The 19838-nt window shown below is 43.3% G+C and overlaps 2 protein-coding genes across 2 annotated transcripts; one reads left to right on the top strand and one right to left on the bottom strand.

Moving 5' to 3' along the window:
* The first annotated feature begins 1041 nt into the window (after positions 1-1041).
* On the top strand, positions 1042-9561 carry wfs1a (Wolfram syndrome 1a (wolframin)). Its single transcript, XM_054604303.1, has 11 exons — positions 1042-1579; positions 3744-3823; positions 5073-5217; positions 5302-5475; positions 5738-5815; positions 5941-6107; positions 6192-6329; positions 6467-6712; positions 7053-7331; positions 7548-7711; positions 8376-9561. The coding sequence occupies exons 1-11, from the start codon at positions 1042-1044 to the stop codon at positions 9559-9561; spliced, it is 3195 nt and encodes a 1064-aa protein (XP_054460278.1).
* A 4575-nt stretch (positions 9562-14136) lies between these two features.
* On the bottom strand, positions 14137-19838 carry ppp2r2ca (protein phosphatase 2, regulatory subunit B, gamma a). The gene is made up of 9 exons (XM_054604650.1): positions 19775-19838; positions 18969-19066; positions 18664-18847; positions 17800-17912; positions 17448-17625; positions 15900-16064; positions 15613-15782; positions 14712-14803; positions 14137-14434 (listed from the first exon to the last, which is right to left on the bottom strand). Exons 1-9 carry the CDS (start codon positions 19836-19838, stop codon positions 14137-14139), a joined length of 1362 nt encoding a protein of 453 aa, XP_054460625.1.

Below are 19838 nucleotides of genomic sequence, written 5' to 3'. Positions count from 1 at the left end.
TCTTATCTTATCTAATCTTATCTTATTACATTACAGTCATTTAGCAGACGCTTTTATCCAAAGCGACTCACAATAAGTGTATTCAACATAGGTATTCAAGTGTTTGGTTGTCTAGGAATGATTTATTATCAATGATTAGTCACTTATTGAAGCATCTAGCTATTTTAATCAAACAGTGTACCCCTGATTATAAAGGGTAACCACTGAATTCCTCCACATCGCAGTGTCTGTCCCTCTTGTTGTCGACTGGTGCCATATGGGAGAGAGTCAGCCTCGATTAAGAGCAGGCCTGAAAAAAATATAGCTTTTGACCTAGAACCCCCATAATCTACTTAAATACTGCAGTTGAATTAACACCCATCCCCCTTAAAAGCTACAATTAGAGACACGGTTGATAGAGCTGAGAGATCATCTAAAGAGACGGCCCTCACAAGTGCATGAGGCGAGAGAGCGCAGAATAGCCCTCACGTACGTTGGCCGGCCGGTCAGACGGGCGTTTAGTTCTCCCTATCACCAGCCAGGCTGTCCCTTGAGGGCGGGGCCTTGAAGTTGTGCTGTTGCTATAGAGCAGACACATGAGAGTCTGGCCTCGGTCAGTGTGCGCGTCTCCGGTGTCGCGGAGCTGTGCAGAGCGCACGGAGTTCAGCATGGACGACAGACACAGCTATTGAATTCGGGAGGACTATTTGCTTTGTATCCTGGAGACATCTGCTCATCTAGTTACCAAGTAAGAGTTCCTTCTTTTTTGTTTTAGTCAGAGCTGTCTTGGTTTAGCGTTTAGAGAATTTACTGATTTAATGTCTGTGTAGTTTCCTTTCAAAGTTCCAAAGTTTCAAACTTCTAACATGTGCCTCTCTTTGTTTTGTTTGTTTCCAAACTCTTTGTCCTTTCAAAGGGAAGGTGTCATATTGTAGGTGCAAAATATCCAGAGGATAAGGGTCCTCAAAGTCCTCTGACAGGGAGATCAGAGTTCACGATTATTTCTGATGCAGTGTTTGGTTGTCTAGGAATAATTTATGCTCTTTTATTATTCCAGAAACTATGGAGAAGGATTTCCCATCAACTCCAACTGCTGTCAACACCCAGGGGTCATGCCCTGTTGTGGATGGACCCTCTCTTCCCCCTCCCACACAGACTCCTCCTTCCTCCCCATCCCTAACAGAACCCGGAGAATCATCTTATTCCTCTGAAACATCCTCTAAACCGATGGATTGCCCTCCATCTGTAAAGGGGTCAAAGCCCTCAACCCCTGCTGTGCCATCTAAACCCGTTTCCACTCCGTCCTCTCCTCCTCTGGGCAAAACTCCACTTGTTTCTTCTCCCACCCTCCCAACCCCTCAAGTCCCCAAAATGTCAGGCGTCTCCAAGCTCACATCTGCCTCCTTTACGTCGGCTAGCCCGGCCTGTAACGCCCTGACAGATCCCCCTACTTCTTCTTCTTCCTCCATCTCTTCCACTGAGGCTCCTGCAGCTTCTTCCGTCGCCCCCGTGAAACGCACCTTTGCCTCCTTGGCCAAGAAGGTGATATTTCAAGAGAGACTTCGGAAAGCCGAGGACAATGCCAATGATGAAGAGGAAGGTAATGCATTTGTTTGTGAGTTGTAATTGTGCTGAGACCCGTTGCTTTCTTGTAGCAACGTGCTATCTTCCATTCAAGATCCAATAGTTTATTAACATTTTAATGAAACAACCACCCAAACACACATCAACAATACAAAACAGCATCATCAGCATAGACATTTCAAAAAATCTCAGTCGAGGCAAATAAAACAAAAGCATACACATGTTTAAATACTCCATCAGAGCAAAAGACACCAGCTAGAGGACACAGTTAAGTTTACTTCAAGGACTGAACTGATGGTAAGGAGTTAAAGGTGAGTCCTTTTCAGAAAGGAGTAGTTCTGCCCTCAATGCTACCCAACCTTTGACCTTCCATTTAAGAGAAGAAGAAATGGTGGTCTGCAGGTATTTGAAGCTTTCTACTATCTCAACAGCCTGGTCATGGATGACGAAGGGCTGAAGCTCATCTGTGTTTTCGCAGTAGTCCACATCCATCTCCTTGGTTTTGGAGATATTTAAGGTTAAGTTGATAAAAAAAATGGTTAAAATTAAATAATGGTATTCCTTTGAATTATCCAATGGTTTAATTTAATTCAACATACAACATTTTAATCCCTACGTAGAGCGCTGGTTGTGCTCAGTGCCTGTTTTATGTGTGAAGAAATCCTGCAGAGAAGAGGAGCAAGGTCTTTGCATATTCATTACCTTCTCCTCTTTACTGTCACTGGCAGCTAAAGGGTAGTGAACATGCAGACAAGTCATTTTGAAGAGACTTGCCTTTCCTTTTGCCACACATGCAACACATGCTTTGCAGAACCTTTTTTAGTCATGCAAGCTGCAAGACTATTTGGAATGCCCAGCCCAGTATCATGGCAGGTCGTGATATAGTAATGAAATAAAACCTATTGCTTTTGTGTTTTTTACATGTTGCTCATGGCGAAAACAATACCAAGCGAGTGTCCCAAAGTCTTATTGTGTTTTTGTTGCCTAAACCAAAGGCTCTTGACGGTTTATCTAAACCAAATTAATTTTGGTGCCTAAACCTAACTGTAGGAAGCTATTTAAGGCCCAACCATATTGTTTTTACTAAAACCTAAATTTAGTTTCGTAAGGTAATGTCGTCCCGAAAAAGAAGTCGTCAGAGTGAAAACCAATACATTGCATTCTGTGACTATTTCACAAACTGCCATGAGACTGTGTTGGAATGTCAATGGCAGCCTGATGGTTGGTCGATCACCACTCTGGTTTCAACTGAAATAAATCTCAATAACTAAAGTTAGATTTAATCCAATGCCATGAAATTATGTTCATGGTCCCCAGAGGATGAATTCTACCAACTTTGGTGATTGAATCCAGTATTTAGTCCAGTATTTTGGTTTAAGACTAAATACATGAATTAAGAATAACAGTCCCTTCAGTCGTAGCTGTTTGTATAGAGCTAACTAGCAAATGTTAGCATGGTACCATGCTAAACTAAGATGGTGAACATTGTAAACATTATACATGCTAAGAACAATGTTAGCCATTGTGCTGTAAAGGTGGGCATTTTAACATTTAAATTGCCCACATGCCCAAATGCCCACATGGGGGCATTAAGTGACCATTGATTTTATACGTTTTACAAATCCTGAAATAGCCATTGGTTTTATATGAAACTGATATTATTAAATACTCATTTAAAACGTTGTAATCTTTCACCATGATTATATTTCAGAGCTGCAGAAAGTGAAACCAACCAGCTGGTTGCACCAGTGATATATTTTGCGGAGAATAAGACACTTGACATTTAAAATAGGGCCACAGGCTGGGAAGCTGAACTCCTTTGCTTAAAGGACACTCGGGAGACAGTACGACGTGTGAAACTCAATGCAATCGACAAGTAATGATGTGACACAGTAGCTGCCTGGGCACGGTGTTGACAGAGCTTTCGGGGCTTGTCTCAAGCTATCTGCCAAGACAGACAGATGTACAGACTCTTACACCTACTCCACCTCTGACTTCTTGTTATTCTCATATCACAAGATATATGTCAGGTGTGATTTGTTCATGGCTGTATGTGTGGAAATCCCACTGCTCTTTCAATAACATTACAGCTATACACGTATAGGGGCGAGGGTATTATGTTATCCATTGATTCAGGGAGTGGTTTTTGATTGATCAAGATCTCCTACTGTTTCCCCCAGATGAAGAACCAGAAGAAGACTTGACCCTAGAGCAGATAGAGGAGAAGGCCCAAGCCGATGATGCCAGAGCCCAGACCCGGGTGAGTTAAAGTAGCAGTGTGTAGGATTCGGCGGCACCTAGTGGCGAGATTGCAGATTGCAACCAACTGAAACTTCTTCTGGTTGACTATTGTGTAGGAGAATAAAGGTGGCCGACTCAAAAAACGCGAATGTACTTATGTAGGTGGCCAGCTCTATGAAGAGGACCAGCTCCATACGTAAATATAAACGGCTCATTCTTAGCTAATGAAATCACAATGGTTTTTGGTTTCAGGTGATTGTACACTAAAGAAAACTTTTAATTTCTGCCTATAGATCCCAGCTAAATGCTACACACTGTTCCATTTACCCACATGCACACAGACTGGCACTTGACATTGTTTTCAGCCCTGCTGGTTGACTCTGTCTGGTTGTGAGCATGTGTCTATTTTTGGACACTGGGAAGATGATCCCAGGCTTTCGGTATGATACGCCGAAATAATGGCAGGCATACAAATCATTAGGAACACTATTACAGTGTGTTGCAGCACTGTGCTGAATTTGTAAGAATAATAATGAAATATTTACACTCTTTACACTCTTTGTTCTCTGATAATGAGTACAAATGTAAATAGAGGTGCTGGCAGAAGGAAAAAGGGGGGTGGGGGGGCAGAGTTGGAAGATGAGCCACCAGCTCTGAAAGGGTAAACTCCTTGTAAGTGGTGTGTAATGTGGCTCTAGCCGTCCCATGCTAATAAGTCATGTATTTGCGAATACCAAGTACCTAAATAACCACAGCGACTGTGTGTAAGAGAACATGTCGGAACATGGGACCGCACAGTGGTTGGATGTACATTCTTTGAGCAATGGATCAGAGGCTCCAATAATGTCTCATATGCTATGTGTTTATTGTATCTAACATAGACACAGACAGCAGCCACCTCGAATGAGGACACATCTAGTCTACACTACAAATAGACGCATTTAATGATAAATGTGAGAGACGAACGTTATGACATGACAGTTAAGATTAGAAAGCAGTTATTTGATATGCCACTGGGGCCTCTGCTGTGCCTGGTAGTCAGCCGGGACAGAGAAACTGATGGCCACAGGGACCGGGAATGATGGGAGTTGTAGTCATCTGTCGTCCATGTTGTTCCATGAACTTGGAGCTACTTTCTTGAAAGATATAGTCTCTATAAAACCAGTGTCTTGAGGATTTTTCAATCTAATGGGGGACATTGTCCAATTATATTTATTTTGACAACGCCCAAGCAAGCTGAATTAATCTCCCCTCTTCTTCTGTTTCAGCTGGGTCAGCACCATTTGAGTCTTGCTGAGGAGAAAGACACAGAGCTAAATAATCGTCTGGCTGTTAACTGGCTGATTAAAGCAGCTAAACAGGGAAGAAAAGGTGCAGCGATCGCACTGCAGCGCTGTTGGAACCAGAAAAAAGGTTAAAGTTACGGAATGCAGAACACTTTGTTTGCTTGTGTTGGTCGTTCCTTAACTGTTCCTCGCCTGTGCTCTCCTCCGCTAGGAATCACCCCAGAGAATGAGGCCGACGTGCGAAAGTTGTCAACAGAGAGCAGGTTTGAGCTGGCGGTGCGCAAAGCGGCCATGATGATGTACTGGAAACTCAACCCGGACAGGAAGAAGAAGGTGGCTGTGGCTGAGATGCTGGAGAATGTCAGCCAGTGCAGTCCAGTCCAAGGTAGGATGCAGGCACACAATCACAAGGACACATTTTTTTAATTGTGACAACTTTATTGCTGGATTGTACTACAAAAAAAACTGTACTACAGACTGCACAAAATGCTGTGGCATGTTGTTATAATGATGGCGGCTGTTAAATCATTCCCCTTTGTCATTCCAGTATTGGCAGCTGCCACAGTGGAGAATATCAGGTTGCATGCTGGAGGCCTGCAGGGAAATGTTTCTTACTCACTGATGTTATGGTCGTTCCTCGCCAACAGGTGGCACTGCAAGCCGGATTCCTGGTCCAACCTCAGGCCAGACCCAGAAAGTACTGGAGAGCATGGTCAGCAATGAGTGTGAGTATGCAGACAGAGAGAGAGAGAGAGAGAGAGAGAGAGAGAGAGAGAGAGAGAGAGAGAGAGAAAGAAAGAGACACAGACATGTGTCTTCCTCTATAACTGTGTTTTTTGTGTCCTCTCAGCCACACAGTTAGTAGACCTGGACGACTTTGTTGAGATGACTAAAAAGTATGCACAAGGTATTTCTCCACAAACTGGCAGCCAGGTCACAGCCAAGACTGAAAGTCCGACACAGGTAAAAGACCCAATCAGCAAAAATAGAAATAATCGGCATCAAAAGGACCCAGACGTCATTTATTTTTTTTCAATTGCAACTATTCACACAAGTGTGTGTGTGTATGTTTATGTGTGTTATCGCAATTGTGTTTTAAAGCACAAGGCTGAGCTTGTGCCGTCGGGATACAAGAATGCCTTCAAACGCTCTTGGAGTTTTGGCCGAAGTGGAATGATGCTGGACACGAAGCAGAACGGGGCCATGAAAAAAGCCATGGACATGAAGTCACGCTTAATGGTGACCAGATCCCTATCACCATCCATTCTATATTCCTTGGATTATCCTCAATTAATTATCTGTCAAATATTTGTACAGTTATTCAGCTCTCTGTTCATTTCTGCGGTCTCCCTTCATATCCATCTCTCTTTTCTCAGGTGCTGCAGTACCCGCTGCACGCCATCATCGAGATGAAGGAGCACCTGGTGGACTGGGCGTCGAGGGCCGGCGTCCAGTGGCTGAGCACGGTCATCCCCACGCAGCACGTCAACGCGCTCATTTTCTTCTTCATCATCAGCAACCTGACCGTCGACCTGTTTGCCTTCGTCATCCCCTTGCTCGTCTTCTACCTCTCCTTCGTCTCCATGATCATCTGCACGCTGCGTGTCCTCCAGAGCAGCAAGGTGATGGCGGTCGGCGATTGAGCCCAATTTTAGTTTTTGATGCAAAAGCTATGTTTACGACACATTTCTCTGATCTGTCAAGACAGTTGGAAGTTTTCCATTTATCTATCCCTTTTTTCCACAAATTAACTCATTTAGTCAAGTTACATAATCATAAGGCACAAACATTTTTACATGAAATCTCACCTGTAGGAATGCAGTGGAGAGGCCAGTGGAGGCGGACCTTAACAGTGCCAATGTCTCAAAATTGTCACTAAATGTTTTATGGATGTTTAAAATCTTATTTTTTAACTCCAAGCAATGTCCTTCTTCCTTTTTAACCTAACATCTTTCTTCACAGACTTGGGAGAACTTCAGCGCCCTGACATCTCTGCTGACCCGTTTTGAACCTGGCCTGGACCTGGAGCAGGCAGAGACCAACTTCGGGTGGAACAACCTGGAGCCGTACCTCTACTTCATCCTGTCCGTCTTCTTCGTCATATTTTCCTTCCCTGTAGCCGACAAGGGCTGGATCCCCTGTTCGGAGCTCTCCACCGTGGCCATCTTCTTCACTGCTGTCAGCTACAAGAGCCTCAGCCCCACCGCCATGACCTACGCACGCCGAGCCATGGCCATAGAGGTCGGGATCACAGTTTTGCATTCTGTTGCCTATTTAACTAACTACAAATCACACAGCACATTTAATATGGTTATCCCCATAATCTTACACAGCATTAAGCACGTTTAAAGAAATGTTTGGGAGAAATTTTATGTATTTGATGGGCTAAAACATGCATCTGAAAGACATGAATTAGCAAAAACAGTTTACATATGTCATTTCTTTTTTTGAATCCAGGTTGCATCATCTCTGTGTTGCCTGACCCAGTTCCTGCCAGAGAACATGATAGTGGTTCGTTGTCTGGGACGCACATTCGCCATGCTGCCACTGGGAGAGTCGGTGGTGTTGAAGCTCAGCCTCCCCTGCCTGCTCTATGTCTACCTGTTCTATCTGTTCTTCAGGTGAGCAGGAGCATTTAGGGCGACTGGATGTGTTTGTTAAACACCAGTTCAGACACCTGATTGTGTCAGTTCAATCAGGAGAGACCATTCAAATGAGGAAAAGATAATTGTTTATTATTAACAGATGATATGTGATGATAGAGTCTTGACGGAGTCGTTGGCGCTTGGACTCTACGGGGAGATTTGTTATCTAGGGGGGTCTGCCCTAAGCAGCAGCAAGATAAATCCCCCCCCGTGGAGTCCAGACACCGGTGGTGGTGGTGGTGGTGGTGGTGGTGATGAGGCTGATAGAATGAGTTGGTGAATCTGATGAAGATTGGGGCGGAGATGGGGAGGTGGAGGGGCGCGTAGCAGCAGCATTAACGTACAGTCGTATTTAAAGAGAGACAGCAGCAAGATGATAGGCTCACCATGTAATTGTGTCGCTGTGCTATTGGATAGAGGAGACCGGCTGATTTAAACAGCTGATATCATGATTGGCACCCCCGAACAATGACAGCGAGGAAATCATGAGTGAGCATGCGTGACAGATGTAGACTAAGCATACGATAGTATTGTCTTACGCTAGAGCTTCATTAAGCTTTAAAGTCCACCCCAGCTTTTAGTTGCAGAATTTATGTCCACTAAATAATTTATTTTCTCTCCCGTCTGTTTCCCCCTTCAGCATGGCCAGGATGCGTGGTTTCAAGGGGACTTACTGCTTCCTGATTCCATACCTGGTGTGCTTCATGTGGTGTGAGTTCTCCGTGGTGCTCCTCCAGTGCTCCTCGGCTGTGGGTCTTATGCGCACCTGCGTGGCCTACTTCCTCTTCCTGTTCGCCCTGCCCGTTCTGACTTTCGGCCTCGCCGCCATGCTCTTCATACAGCTCTTCAAGTGGTTCCTGGAGCTGGAGCTGACGAAGGTGATCGTGACCTTGGTAGTGTGTGCGATCCCCGTCACCCTGCGGCTGTGGACGCGGTTCAGCATGTCCATTCTGGATGTCTTCAGCTCGCTGACCCAACGCGGCCCGGTCAAACTCATCTTACTCTGCATCTCCATGGTGATCCTGTTCTTCTCTTTCTACGTGTACCACGCAGAGGGGCAGAAAGCGTACAACTCCACCATGACTTGGAGACAATACAGCCAGGCGTGCGGGCCCCCCGCCTGGGAAACCAAAGGCATGGCCCAGACACAGCTGTTCTGCAGCCACCTGCACGGACACAGAGTGACCTGGGTTGGCCGCTTCAAGCACATCCGTGTGGCCGAGACGGACAACGGGGCACAGTCGGTCATCAACATGTTGCCGGTGTTCATGGGAGACTGGCTGCGCTGTCTGTACGGAGAAACGTATCCCAAATGTGAGCCAAAAAACGCCACGGTTGCAAACCTTACAGCTGCCAATATGGCAGCAGGTTCGGCATCGGAGACCGTTACGCTGCCCATACTGCTCCGAATGCAAGAGGAGGAGGAGATGTGTGAGATAAAGGCTATGGCCAAACACTCCTGCCACATCAAGCGCTTTGACAGCCACCGCTTTGAGGTGACCGTGGGGATGTTCCGGGACGGAGGCGTGGAGGACCCAGCCGGGGATATAATCCTAATGGCCAGCCATGAGTTCAGGCAAGTGCTGCTGAACCTAAATCCTGGCGATATGGTGGAGTTCAGCACCACGCTGGATGGCCGTCTAGGAGCCAGAGCTCCGGCCTTCGAGTTGAATGCGATCCACTGCCTGGACTGTGCTTCCTCACTGCTGACTGGGGGCAGGCAGGTGAAGATTGAGAGGGACTGGAGACACACCACAATGAGAGCTCTGAAGTTTGCTTTTGATTTTTTCTTTTCTCCCTTCCTGTCAGCAAAAATCACGGCTTGAAACTGAAGCTGAAGCAATAATGACTCACTGGGATCTCTTCAGGAAGCCCTGGCTGCCTTTTTATTGTGATGTGTTCATGTAACTAATGTGACTTGATGATAATGTTTACAATTTGATCCAACATGGATCTAGTGCTAACATTTATGTATTGACCTTTCAAGTAGGTGACAGCGTCTAGGTGATGTTTTTTTTTTATATTTGAAGTGCTTCCTGTCAGTGCATGAGTTTACAAAGATTTTACCGTTTCAGTTCATGTACTTTAAAAGCAGTTCAAAAATTGGTCAGATACCAGCTTTGCCTTTGGAATCATTGTCACAATGACTTTGAGTTTATTTTTTTCTAGCTAAGAGACGTAAAATAATCTTCTATTTGTATCCGGGGTCGTACTTACATAAAGTTCAAGTTTTAATATCCAGTTTTGTTTTAAGAAGTGGACAGAAGCATGTTATTTGATGGTGCCAGATTATAAACAGGAAAACTAATGTTAAAAAATGAAATATTATCAAGTAAAAGTTATCTTGGATAGAGCAATTGCTGCTTTATTATAAGGAATTTCATGCATATATTGGGAGTATGTTTGCATGTACAGTTTGTGTTTACATTAGTGCATTTTTAAATATGCATCTACCTATTTATTTATTTATTTATAGAGGTTGTGTGACAGAATATATGTTTCTGGATCTGTTAGCCAAGATTTCTATAGCTTTGTGGTCTTAAAACACTCTGGTCTTAACCTTATTTGTGATTATTGATCCGATGGGTCCGGTGCCTTGAGCTACAATGCCCATAAAATGAGATTTAGCTAGCCAACATAAAACAGCAATCCAGTTTTGAACTGACAGTGAGGATGTTAATAAGCCCACAAGCCTGTCAAAGTGTTCAGCCCGTAGTCTCAATTTCATGGTTTGTATTACACACTCACACAATGAATTGCCCATGAAAAGATGGCCAATGATGCAGCAACTTCGTTTAATGTTTGCTTTGGTGGGCACGCTGAAGGGAAGGGAGGCACAGAAAACCAGAACCAGGACTGAGCGGAGCAGACTGTGAGACCTGCTGCAGTAAAATGAGAGGGACTCTGGTGCTCGGTAACACTACCACTTTTGTCCACAGTGACCCCCCCAAAAAAAAAATAATGATTAGTTTCTAATAATTTAATATACATTAACACGACTGAGGGGAAACAAACTGAAAACTGAATTAGTGTATTAATGCCTAGAGTAAATTTCTTGGTGTTATCTCCGACTGTAGATATACCAACAAAAGAGTGAACAGCATCCATTCCGTAGAAATAGAGTGCCAGCGGTGTGAACATTTGCAAAGATTTGTTTTGCTTCAGAATACAGAGTGCCTTCACATTGCCGTGATGCTGTGAGAATTTAGATTATAAAGACAAAACAAACCTCACAGTTTTTATCTTAGTTTTCAGTCACTGTATAGAAAATTTTCCACTTTTCCATTTTTTTAATGGATTAAGAATATTCTCCTACTTCTTGAGCAAATTATTAAATCAAATTATCTGAAAAAAGTTTTTTTCTTTAAGATACATAGTTATCACAGGGCAGAATATAACACTTTGCATACAAAGCCATATATGTGAACAGCATTCAACATTAACCTCTTTCCTTGGAATGAAATCATTGATGTTGAGCCTGTATACTGTGAATTTGAGTGCCTTCATTTTTTTGTGATGATGTTTATGAGAGCATGCATTGACTATTAAAGTACTTGTCTTTTAAACTAAACCCCATTTTTGACTCTTTTATTCTGATTTATAGTCTGAAAGTCATTCACTGATGAGAAATATAGACACACAGACATAAAGGATCCAACACATTTTTTTGTCAGATTATTTTATTAATGCACATTCCTTTCATTCAGCTCATTTGAGTTATGTTTTTTTTTTGTATCGTTAAATTTGTCTTTCTTTTTTTAAAGTAAGATAGATATACACGCTAGTAGCATTGAGTAATGGCAACATGCTGCTGCTGCTGTGCTCCTGAACACGAATCCTCTCGATGGTGGCATGTGGCGGTGGTTATGATGCGATTACAACTGACCTGCTCTAAACTACAGCTCGCCATTGGACGACATAACCCTGGCAACAAATACGATGCTTCAGGTGGCCTGTCACTATGGAAACCACTTTCTTGTGGCTTGTCAGTGTGGATTTAGTTGAGTTGTACACTTTGTTACACCAATCATGTCTGCATTTTACAACAATGGCAGATAGTGAAGACAAAAAAAAACAGACGCTAGCCCGCAGGCTGTAACGTAAATGACTGTAAACCGTGATGAAAAGTGAGAAGAGAGAGTGCAACACACACGTTAACAATTGTCTTCTTTTGTTCGGGATATAAAGGGACAGTTCACCCACAAAATTAATAATACATATTTTTCCTCTTACCTATAATGCTATATATCAATCTAGATTGTTTTGGTGTGAGTTGCGTAGTTTAGGAGATATAGTCTGTAGAGATGTCTACCTTCTCTTCGATGTAACGGGACATATGACACTCGGCTTGTGGTGCTCAAAGTTTCCAAAAAATACATTTGAAAATGTAACAGTAATGTCTCTTTTTAGAACTCATGACCCGGCTACTCAAGATAATGTACAGACCTTGTTATGACCAGTTTAATGTAGGAACAATTTTCTTTAAGCCATAGTTCCTTCACGAAAATGTTTTTCCAATAAGAGAAATTACTGTTGAGTGGACATTACTACGGCCGATATCTCCAACAACGCACACAAAAACAATGTAGATTGAAAAAAAAAAAAACACTAAAGGCTTTTTTTTATTTTGGGGTGATCTGTCCCTTTAAGGTTTACACAGTGAAACTTTTGTTGATCCATCAGACAAAATGCTTGCACAGATTCTTTTTTTTTTTTTTTTTTTTAAAGTGCAGCCTCCTCCTCTGCCCTGATTCTGTTACTCCACCTGCTCCGGTTTCACATCCAGACCACGTCTGATTATCCCATCAGGGCCAAGGTCACTTGAACACAAATCACTTCACTGTAAACAATCGAATCTCGACCAAGTCTCAGAATTCAGCCCAACACAGGCATCAACCTTACTGCTGCTGTACATCCTGGGCTTTTTAACTCCAGAGTAGCATGTGGCACTGTGAGGTATACGGTATGATGACATTACAAACCTGTGATATGATGAATCCACTTAACTATTGTTTCAATGTTAAATACATTTAAGCAATGTACATAATGAGCTATTGCACTGATGATAACCTCTGACCTTCAGATACACTGGACACACACTCACTCATCAACACTCTGATCGGCTGAACCAGGGGCCTCGTTTCATGTGCTTGGAATCCATCTTTTATCTTTTTCTTGATTGTAAGATAGTTCTTCAACATGTATTGCAGAATGAACACTGCTCATCTTCAATTAGCATAACACTTTACATAAATGAAACAATTCTCTGTATTAGATTTGATCACCAATCAGCCTCAATTTGAACGTATGAAAGAAGTTAACACGCTGTCGCTTTCATTTTCAATAATTTACTACGTAGGTATGTAGACTTCAGACAAGGTAATTACATCAATTAAAACCCAATAAGGGCCCAATATAAGCAACAAATCTGTAAGTGTTGGTTTGTGCACAACTCAGCCCTCGCTCGCCACAGCTAGCAATACCTATCTATGTCTTGCTACAAGAAAAAGACCCTACATCAAGTCCTCAACTGAAATAGAATGCAATCCGCAATATATCTGATCTGCAGTGTACTCTTCTTTTATTCTTTAGCTCTCTTAAAAAATAAGTAAAAGACATAACACATAATATTTTACAGCTAACGGTAAAAAGAGTGTATACCTGTAGAAGAAGAGCTCATGTTTTAAAGCAAGAATACTGCTGCACTCTGTTTTCATTAGTGTATTATTGCAAAGTGAACTGGGCAGAGAAAACGGGGCATTTATACGAGAAATCTCCAAGAGCACTGCTCTGAAGGAGAGGTTCAACCGCTGTTGGCGACCCGATAGAGAAAGGTTCTGGATGTTGTTGTGGAGAGCTGTACAATAACACCGCTCCTTTTCTGCAATAGTGAAAAACAATCTTATATTTAGGTGCACTGTCTGGCAAAGTCATTGGGACCTTTATGTTTTGTCTACCCAACGCCTATATTTCATTTTTGTGCCAAAAAGGTACCAGAGCGCACCAGTGAGGAGTGCAACATTATGTGGTCAAACAGCACTGAGTCATTGTGGATGCAGAGGTGTCCCTGCACCTCTTTTACCACCCCATAAGGTGGAGCAGTTACACAAACATCTTCAAAAAGTGGGAGTAGTGTGGGACCAAAAAACATGCCCTGATGAGTACAGGAGGCGTCAGTTCATCTCGGTGTTGAGCAAAAACATGATTACACACCCTCCGTAGGGGTTTGAATATATTAACAGTCTTGTGATTTTATCATTACTCCAATCTTTTATCAACACAAACGGTCAGTATGTGGTGAAACAGCTTGGTTCTTGACTAAATCTTCTCATAACGGCCGTCCAATCCGCGTGCCGTCTCTAAAACAATCAAATATATTTGTGTCGCTGTTCGTTTCTTCGTCACTGTAACTGCGTTTCCGGGTTGACGCGATCCTGGAAGATGTACAGGTTGTTGGTGGCCGCTATGGCAATGATATTCTCAGACGGGTGCCAAGCCATGTGCAGGATTTTCTTAGTGAAGTCCAGGCTGTCGACGCCCACGTCCCCACGCCGCCGCTTTCCGCCGTTGTACACGCGCCGGGTCCGCAGCACGGCCCGGGGCTTGCTGCTCTCCCGCCAGGCCTCCAGGGTTACGCCTCGGCCCGTCTCCCTGTCGAACATCCGGAAGAAGCTGTTGTACGCCCCTGTCATGATCACGCTGAGGAGAGGAGAGAGATTGACATGATGAGAAGTGTTGTATTGAACGCATGATGAAAGAGAAGAAAAGCTCGGTTCACAGAGGGGCGAGGGAGTGGATGGGAAGAAGACAAAACTGAAGGCAAAAGGGATTGATTAGACGTCGGCAAAGCTTGTCTCTGGGATTGATTTAGATGTCGGATAATGGCCGAGGACAGAGCATTCAGGGGATCACTCCCCCTGCGCTGCTTCCAAATGAAATGAAATATACTGTAGTCTGTCTATCCTTGTCTCCTTACCTGTCTGAGCTGTTCCAGACGCACTCAAACTTGTCAAAGATGCAGTCGTTTTCATAGAGGGAACACAGCTTACTCCTCAGGTATTCATGGACCTGTGGATCAAGCACACAGTCAACCTTAGAGTCTGGGGTGGATCACAGAATGTATATAAGAAATTGACTCAGTCATCGTGACGTCATCCATTGGTTTGTGGACCACAATTATGACATTTTGGCCATCGACATTTTGTTTTTTTAGAAACAAGATGTACAACCGTACGCTGACTAAGACATTTTTAGGTGACCCAAATGTTACAATAAAACTTTCCTCAAGTGGAAACACACTGTAAAAGGGTTCAAGATGTAAGACGGAAAAAAAGGACAACTCCCATACCAGACAACGCTGTGGTAACGACCTGTCAATCACAAGGTAGCCCCGCCCTAAAGCATACTCTGCTTTTTGGTCTATTTCACTCTAATTGGACCATCATTTACTAAATGAACATCATGCTGTATTGAAGAAGTATTGAAACTAATGATTGAGACCATAAACTCATGTTTACAATGTTTACTGAGTTAATAAATCTATTGAGAAGTAGTGTCACTTTCTCATAGACTTCTAGCTTCTTTTTGCAACCTGAGGAGTCGCCCCCTGATGGCCATTAGTAAGAATGCAAGTTTGAGGCACTTCGGGGATATCGAGAATTATACCCAGGGTTCTAATTGATACACCATATCCAAAGTGCAACATCTACGACAGACTGCATGTTTTTCTAATTCTGGCTAGATGTCTTATTCATCATTAACACTACAATCACAGGTTACAAGAGCTTAAATAACCTCCATTCAATCAGCAGAGGTCATACAGATTGTAACAGAGGCATGGAAGGGACACAGATCAGGGAATAGATGTGCTAGCTTACCTGGTACGTCTCCACGGGGCCCTTGTCCATGTTCAGGTCCCACACCTTGGCGGTGAGGTAGTCTCTGGTCAGCAGGTAACGCCCACTGTGGCTGAACTTGACGTCGGACACAGAGGAAATGATCTCTGAGAAGAAGGACCGGCTCCCTGGATCCTCAGGTTCCTCAAACACTGACCAACGACAGAGTGATTGATTATTCACAAATATGACATTTTGTATCGCGAGAGCAACATGCCTTTGCAAAATGTCACGAACAAGCTCTCTCTTTCTTCCACAGCGTTACTCACGTTTGGTGTGTCGGTCACAGAGCGCCGAGGCTCTCATGTCACAGAGGCGCAGGGTGCCCTTGCTGCTGCTGTACACAAACAGGTGGCAGTGGTGAGGGTGGAACTCCGCCGCTGTTATCACCTCCGTCAGATCCTCCATGTTGGCTGGTTTGATGTCCACGATGTCTGAGAAAAAGGGCCTGTTAGGGATTAAACACCACTGAGGTGGCAGCAAATCCTTGGGAGATGCAAAGGCATTCCAGGATAGATAAAGTATGCAGTATACAGTATGATATATGTTGTAATATATTTTGGGCAGGGAAGAGTGATGAGGCATAGATTGAGGCAAATCAGGACATTCACTCAACATCCTATTCAGTTGCTTTTCAGTTTTTTACAAACGTTTAATTTTTCGGTTCCAACTTGTCTGCTCTCCCCTCAATACATGATCAAGAACCGAAAAACGCTCCACAACCAACCCCCAAATATGCATGCTCACTCTGCTCCCCTCTCTGTTCTATTTGTGGCTGTCCTGTGTGGTTCAGAAGAAAGTGTACTGCCGAGTGAATTATTTAAACTCTTCTTCCATAGATGCCTCTAGGATTTTCTAGGTCAGCTTCCATTTGAATGTGCTGAAATCCCCCCCCCCCCTCTCCTGTCCAACACGCTACAGCCTGAGCATGTGTACAGATTGTAAAGCCCTCTGAGGCAAATTTGTAATTTGTGATTCTGGGCTATACAAAATAAACTGAATTGAATTGAATTGAGCTGAATACACATACACAGCGCTTTAATGAAATACATGAATCCAAACATAGATAACGTTTGCATGAAAAATAGATTCCAGATGAATTGCGATGAGAATGTAAAGTACAGTTCAACTGAATGTATATTTCAAGAGGCGGAATTGTGTGTGTGAGCATCAGAGGGCAAGTATATTCGTTTTTGCATGTGGTGCATATCAGCACTATTAATTCATGTGATGGAGTCAAACACGCTAACATACATAGGATTCACTGTGCTCTTGTTCTAACAGTATACTTTAATATATCGATTCAATGACACATTTTTATTTTGCTCCAATCAAAATGTGATTAAACATCCTTAAAAATGTATAAGCATTAATTTAAGGTGTGGAAAGCTATCAAAATGAATGTCGACCCAAAATGTTACTTAATTTTATGACATTGTTTTAACTTCATCTGTAGCAAAGGGCTCAATCTCTTCCACTTTTCTTAATTTGTTCCTTACGCCTATTACAGAAATAGATTTTTGCTTTAAAATCATTCCATTATAATTTCACACTGCTGCTGCAGAATTGATAATGATGACACGCACTAATGATTTTAGAACAGTACTTCCATTCTGGGAATTTCATACCCTGTGAAATCTGAGTCACCTCCTCTGGTTAAAGATCCTCTTACACATTTAAAAAAAAAAAAAAATCTGCTCTATAGCGAGCTACAGAGTTATTAAAAGCGAAGAGTCATGAGCAGGAACACAGTGGAATTAAATAAATAAATAACTGTGCACGACATAGACTAAATGAATCGCTGTTAGGAAGGATACTGAAGCTGCGGTCCGTGATGCCCAGGTGCCACATGTTGATGCGGAGGTCGTCAGCAGACAGGTAGGTCTCCCCGTCGCTGTTGACTGAGATGGAGTTAACGTGGTAGGTGTGCCCGTTGGAGAACACTCTCCTGGGACGAACCTCCACCATCAGATCTGTGGGTTTCAGCACCGGCACCTTGGATACAGAGATAGAGAGGCGAGGACGGACAAGAGGGACGGGGTCAGAGGACATGAGAGTCAGGGGTCATATGAGGGCACGTCAACCTGATACGTGACTGACCGACATAAAGGTGAGTGTAAGCAGGCTTGCGTATTTTGTGTGTGTGTGTGTGTGTGTGTGTGTGTGTACCTGCAGAGAGGTGATGGTAGAGGTGTCCTTGATCCGCCCCTCCTCATCTTTCAGGTTGTATCCCTCTGGTCTCTTGTCTCTCTCACTCACCTTCCACAATTTAATGGTCTTATCTGTGACGGGCAGAGAGATTTAAACGTCACAGGAAGTTGAGAGAAAAGCTGACGATAAATGCCTCAGTCAGTGGAGAGGAGATCTGATAATGATTTCTTCTTCATGTGGCCAGATTCTCGAGATATCCAGATTAGAGATGCACCAATACGGGTATAGGATTATCGGTCCGATACTGGCTCAAATAGATGGATCGGGTATTCGTGACAATGGGTCGATCTGGTGTCGGGAATTCAGTACATTTATGTCTATGTATTTGTTAATTTTTAAGAAGTTAGGAAAAGCAACGTTTAAATCAAGCCTGATGTTGCCTTGCACATAAAAGATCCAAGTCTCCTTCACATAATGAGACATTCAGTTGATTAAAAAAACACCAGAATCAGATCGATACTCGGTATTGGCCGATAACCAAAGCCCAAATAATGCTATCAGGACTGAGAAAGTCTGATATGCGCATCTCTAATCCAGATGAGTTTTTCCAAGCATATTAAATCTCAAAACAGGAATATTATACACAGATTAGATTCTGTGTTTTCATACTGGAAGGTCGGTGCCACTAATGTTCACAAATGTGACTCCAATGACTGGCTTGATGTTATATTATCTCACCTATGTAATGGAAGATGAAGCCAGTCATGTCATTGCTAATATCAGTCAAGTTTCATTGATAATCATGGGTGATATCTCACAGTACACAGGGCAACAAGCTTCATCCTAACTGGGACGTAGAGATGGTGTCACTGGTTTACTCACCATTGGTGGAGAGGAGGAAATGTGCCGCGTTCTGCTGTGGCAGCCATCTGATCTTGTTGATCTTCTCTTCGATCTCCAGACTCTTCAGGTAGTCAAAGTCCGGTTCGTGGCTCTGGAAAGTGCTGTAGACATTGTACTCCCCCGAGTCCCCCGTCTCCCCCACCTCCTCTGACTCCCCTTTGGACTGTCCAGGGGCAAATAAGGAGGAAAACACAGCTTTGAAATAACATTTATGTGTAAAGAAATGAGTTGGAGTAACTATTCATTCATGCATATCCTGGGTATAAATTGCATGTCAAACCGACCTCAGTCTCTCTCTGGAAGATGACCACGCGGCCACCTTTATCCCCCGTGGCCAGCAGGTCCCCTGTCTGGTTAAACTCCACCGTAGAGATGACATCAGCTGCAGGATCACAAGAAAATATGAGGCGATTAAGCAGAATAATGGTTAGAATAAAAGAGGTAGGAGTGAAGGAGAGATGCGCCGAAAGATGGGTGGCTGAAAACTCACCTCTTCAAGAAGTACTACCTTGAGCTTTCCACTTAGCACTTATTGTATTCCTATTAGTTTGTTGCACTTATTGTATTCGTATTAGTTTGTCTCTGCACTGTGCTTTTGCTCTGGTTTATGCTCTTAGATGCTTGTTTAAGAAAGGAGATGCTTGAATACCTATGTTGAATACATTTATTGTAAGTCGCTTTGGATAAAAGCGTCTGCTAAATGACTGTACTGTAATGTACTGTAGTGTAAAGAAAGGAAATTAAAAAGATACTGGATCAATACAAAGTATCCTAATCAATAAAGCCAGAATAACTCTTATTCATGATGCTTGGGCCGGATGTGGATTCATTCTCAACGTGACAAGAAAGGAGCACTGAATGTTATTTCTGCTACCAAACCCTTAATATCTAATCTTCAATGACAAAATTGTATCTAAAATTACTTTAACTGGACCAAAAAATGAAGTGAGTCATGGAGTGATTACTGTCAACATCCATTCGCTCTCAGCGCAGGGACGATGCACCCATTAAGCTTAAAATGAATCCACTCAATCAGGCCCGCGTGCTATCTGACACCACAGAGACGGCAGAGGCAAGCCGTCTGTTCTACCTTCAGTGACGTAGTCTCGCAGGAAGGTGTGGTTGATTTTGGGGCTCTCAGCGTCCTCGCCCAT

The sequence above is a fragment of the Anoplopoma fimbria genome, chromosome 9 (genome assembly GCF_027596085.1).
Source record: "Anoplopoma fimbria isolate UVic2021 breed Golden Eagle Sablefish chromosome 9, Afim_UVic_2022, whole genome shotgun sequence".
Taxonomy (NCBI): domain Eukaryota; kingdom Metazoa; phylum Chordata; class Actinopteri; order Perciformes; family Anoplopomatidae; genus Anoplopoma; species Anoplopoma fimbria.
This window is presented reverse-complemented; position numbering and strand designations above follow the sequence as displayed.

Excerpts from the sequence above, each read along its gene's own strand:
- wfs1a (XM_054604303.1), top strand. The coding sequence starts at position 1,042 with ATGGAGAAGGATTTCCCATCAACTCCAACTGCTGTCAACACCCAGGGG. Across the intron at positions 5,218-5,301 it reads CTGTTGGAACCAGAAAAAAG|GAATCACCCCAGAGAATGAG; the intron begins GTTAAAGTTACG and ends CTCCTCCGCTAG. Across the intron at positions 5,476-5,737 it reads CCAGTGCAGTCCAGTCCAAG|GTGGCACTGCAAGCCGGATT; the intron begins GTAGGATGCAGG and ends CCTCGCCAACAG.
- ppp2r2ca (XM_054604650.1), bottom strand. The coding sequence starts at position 19,838 with ATGGGCGAGGACGCTGAGAGCCCCAAAATCAACCACACCTTCCTGCGA. Across the intron at positions 16,065-17,447 it reads CATCACGGACCGCAGCTTCA|ACATCGTGGACATCAAACCA; the intron begins GTATCCTTCCTA and ends CCTTTTTCTCAG. Across the intron at positions 14,435-14,711 it reads GTCTGGAACAGCTCAGACAG|CGTGATCATGACAGGGGCGT; the intron begins GTAAGGAGACAA and ends TCCTCTCCTCAG.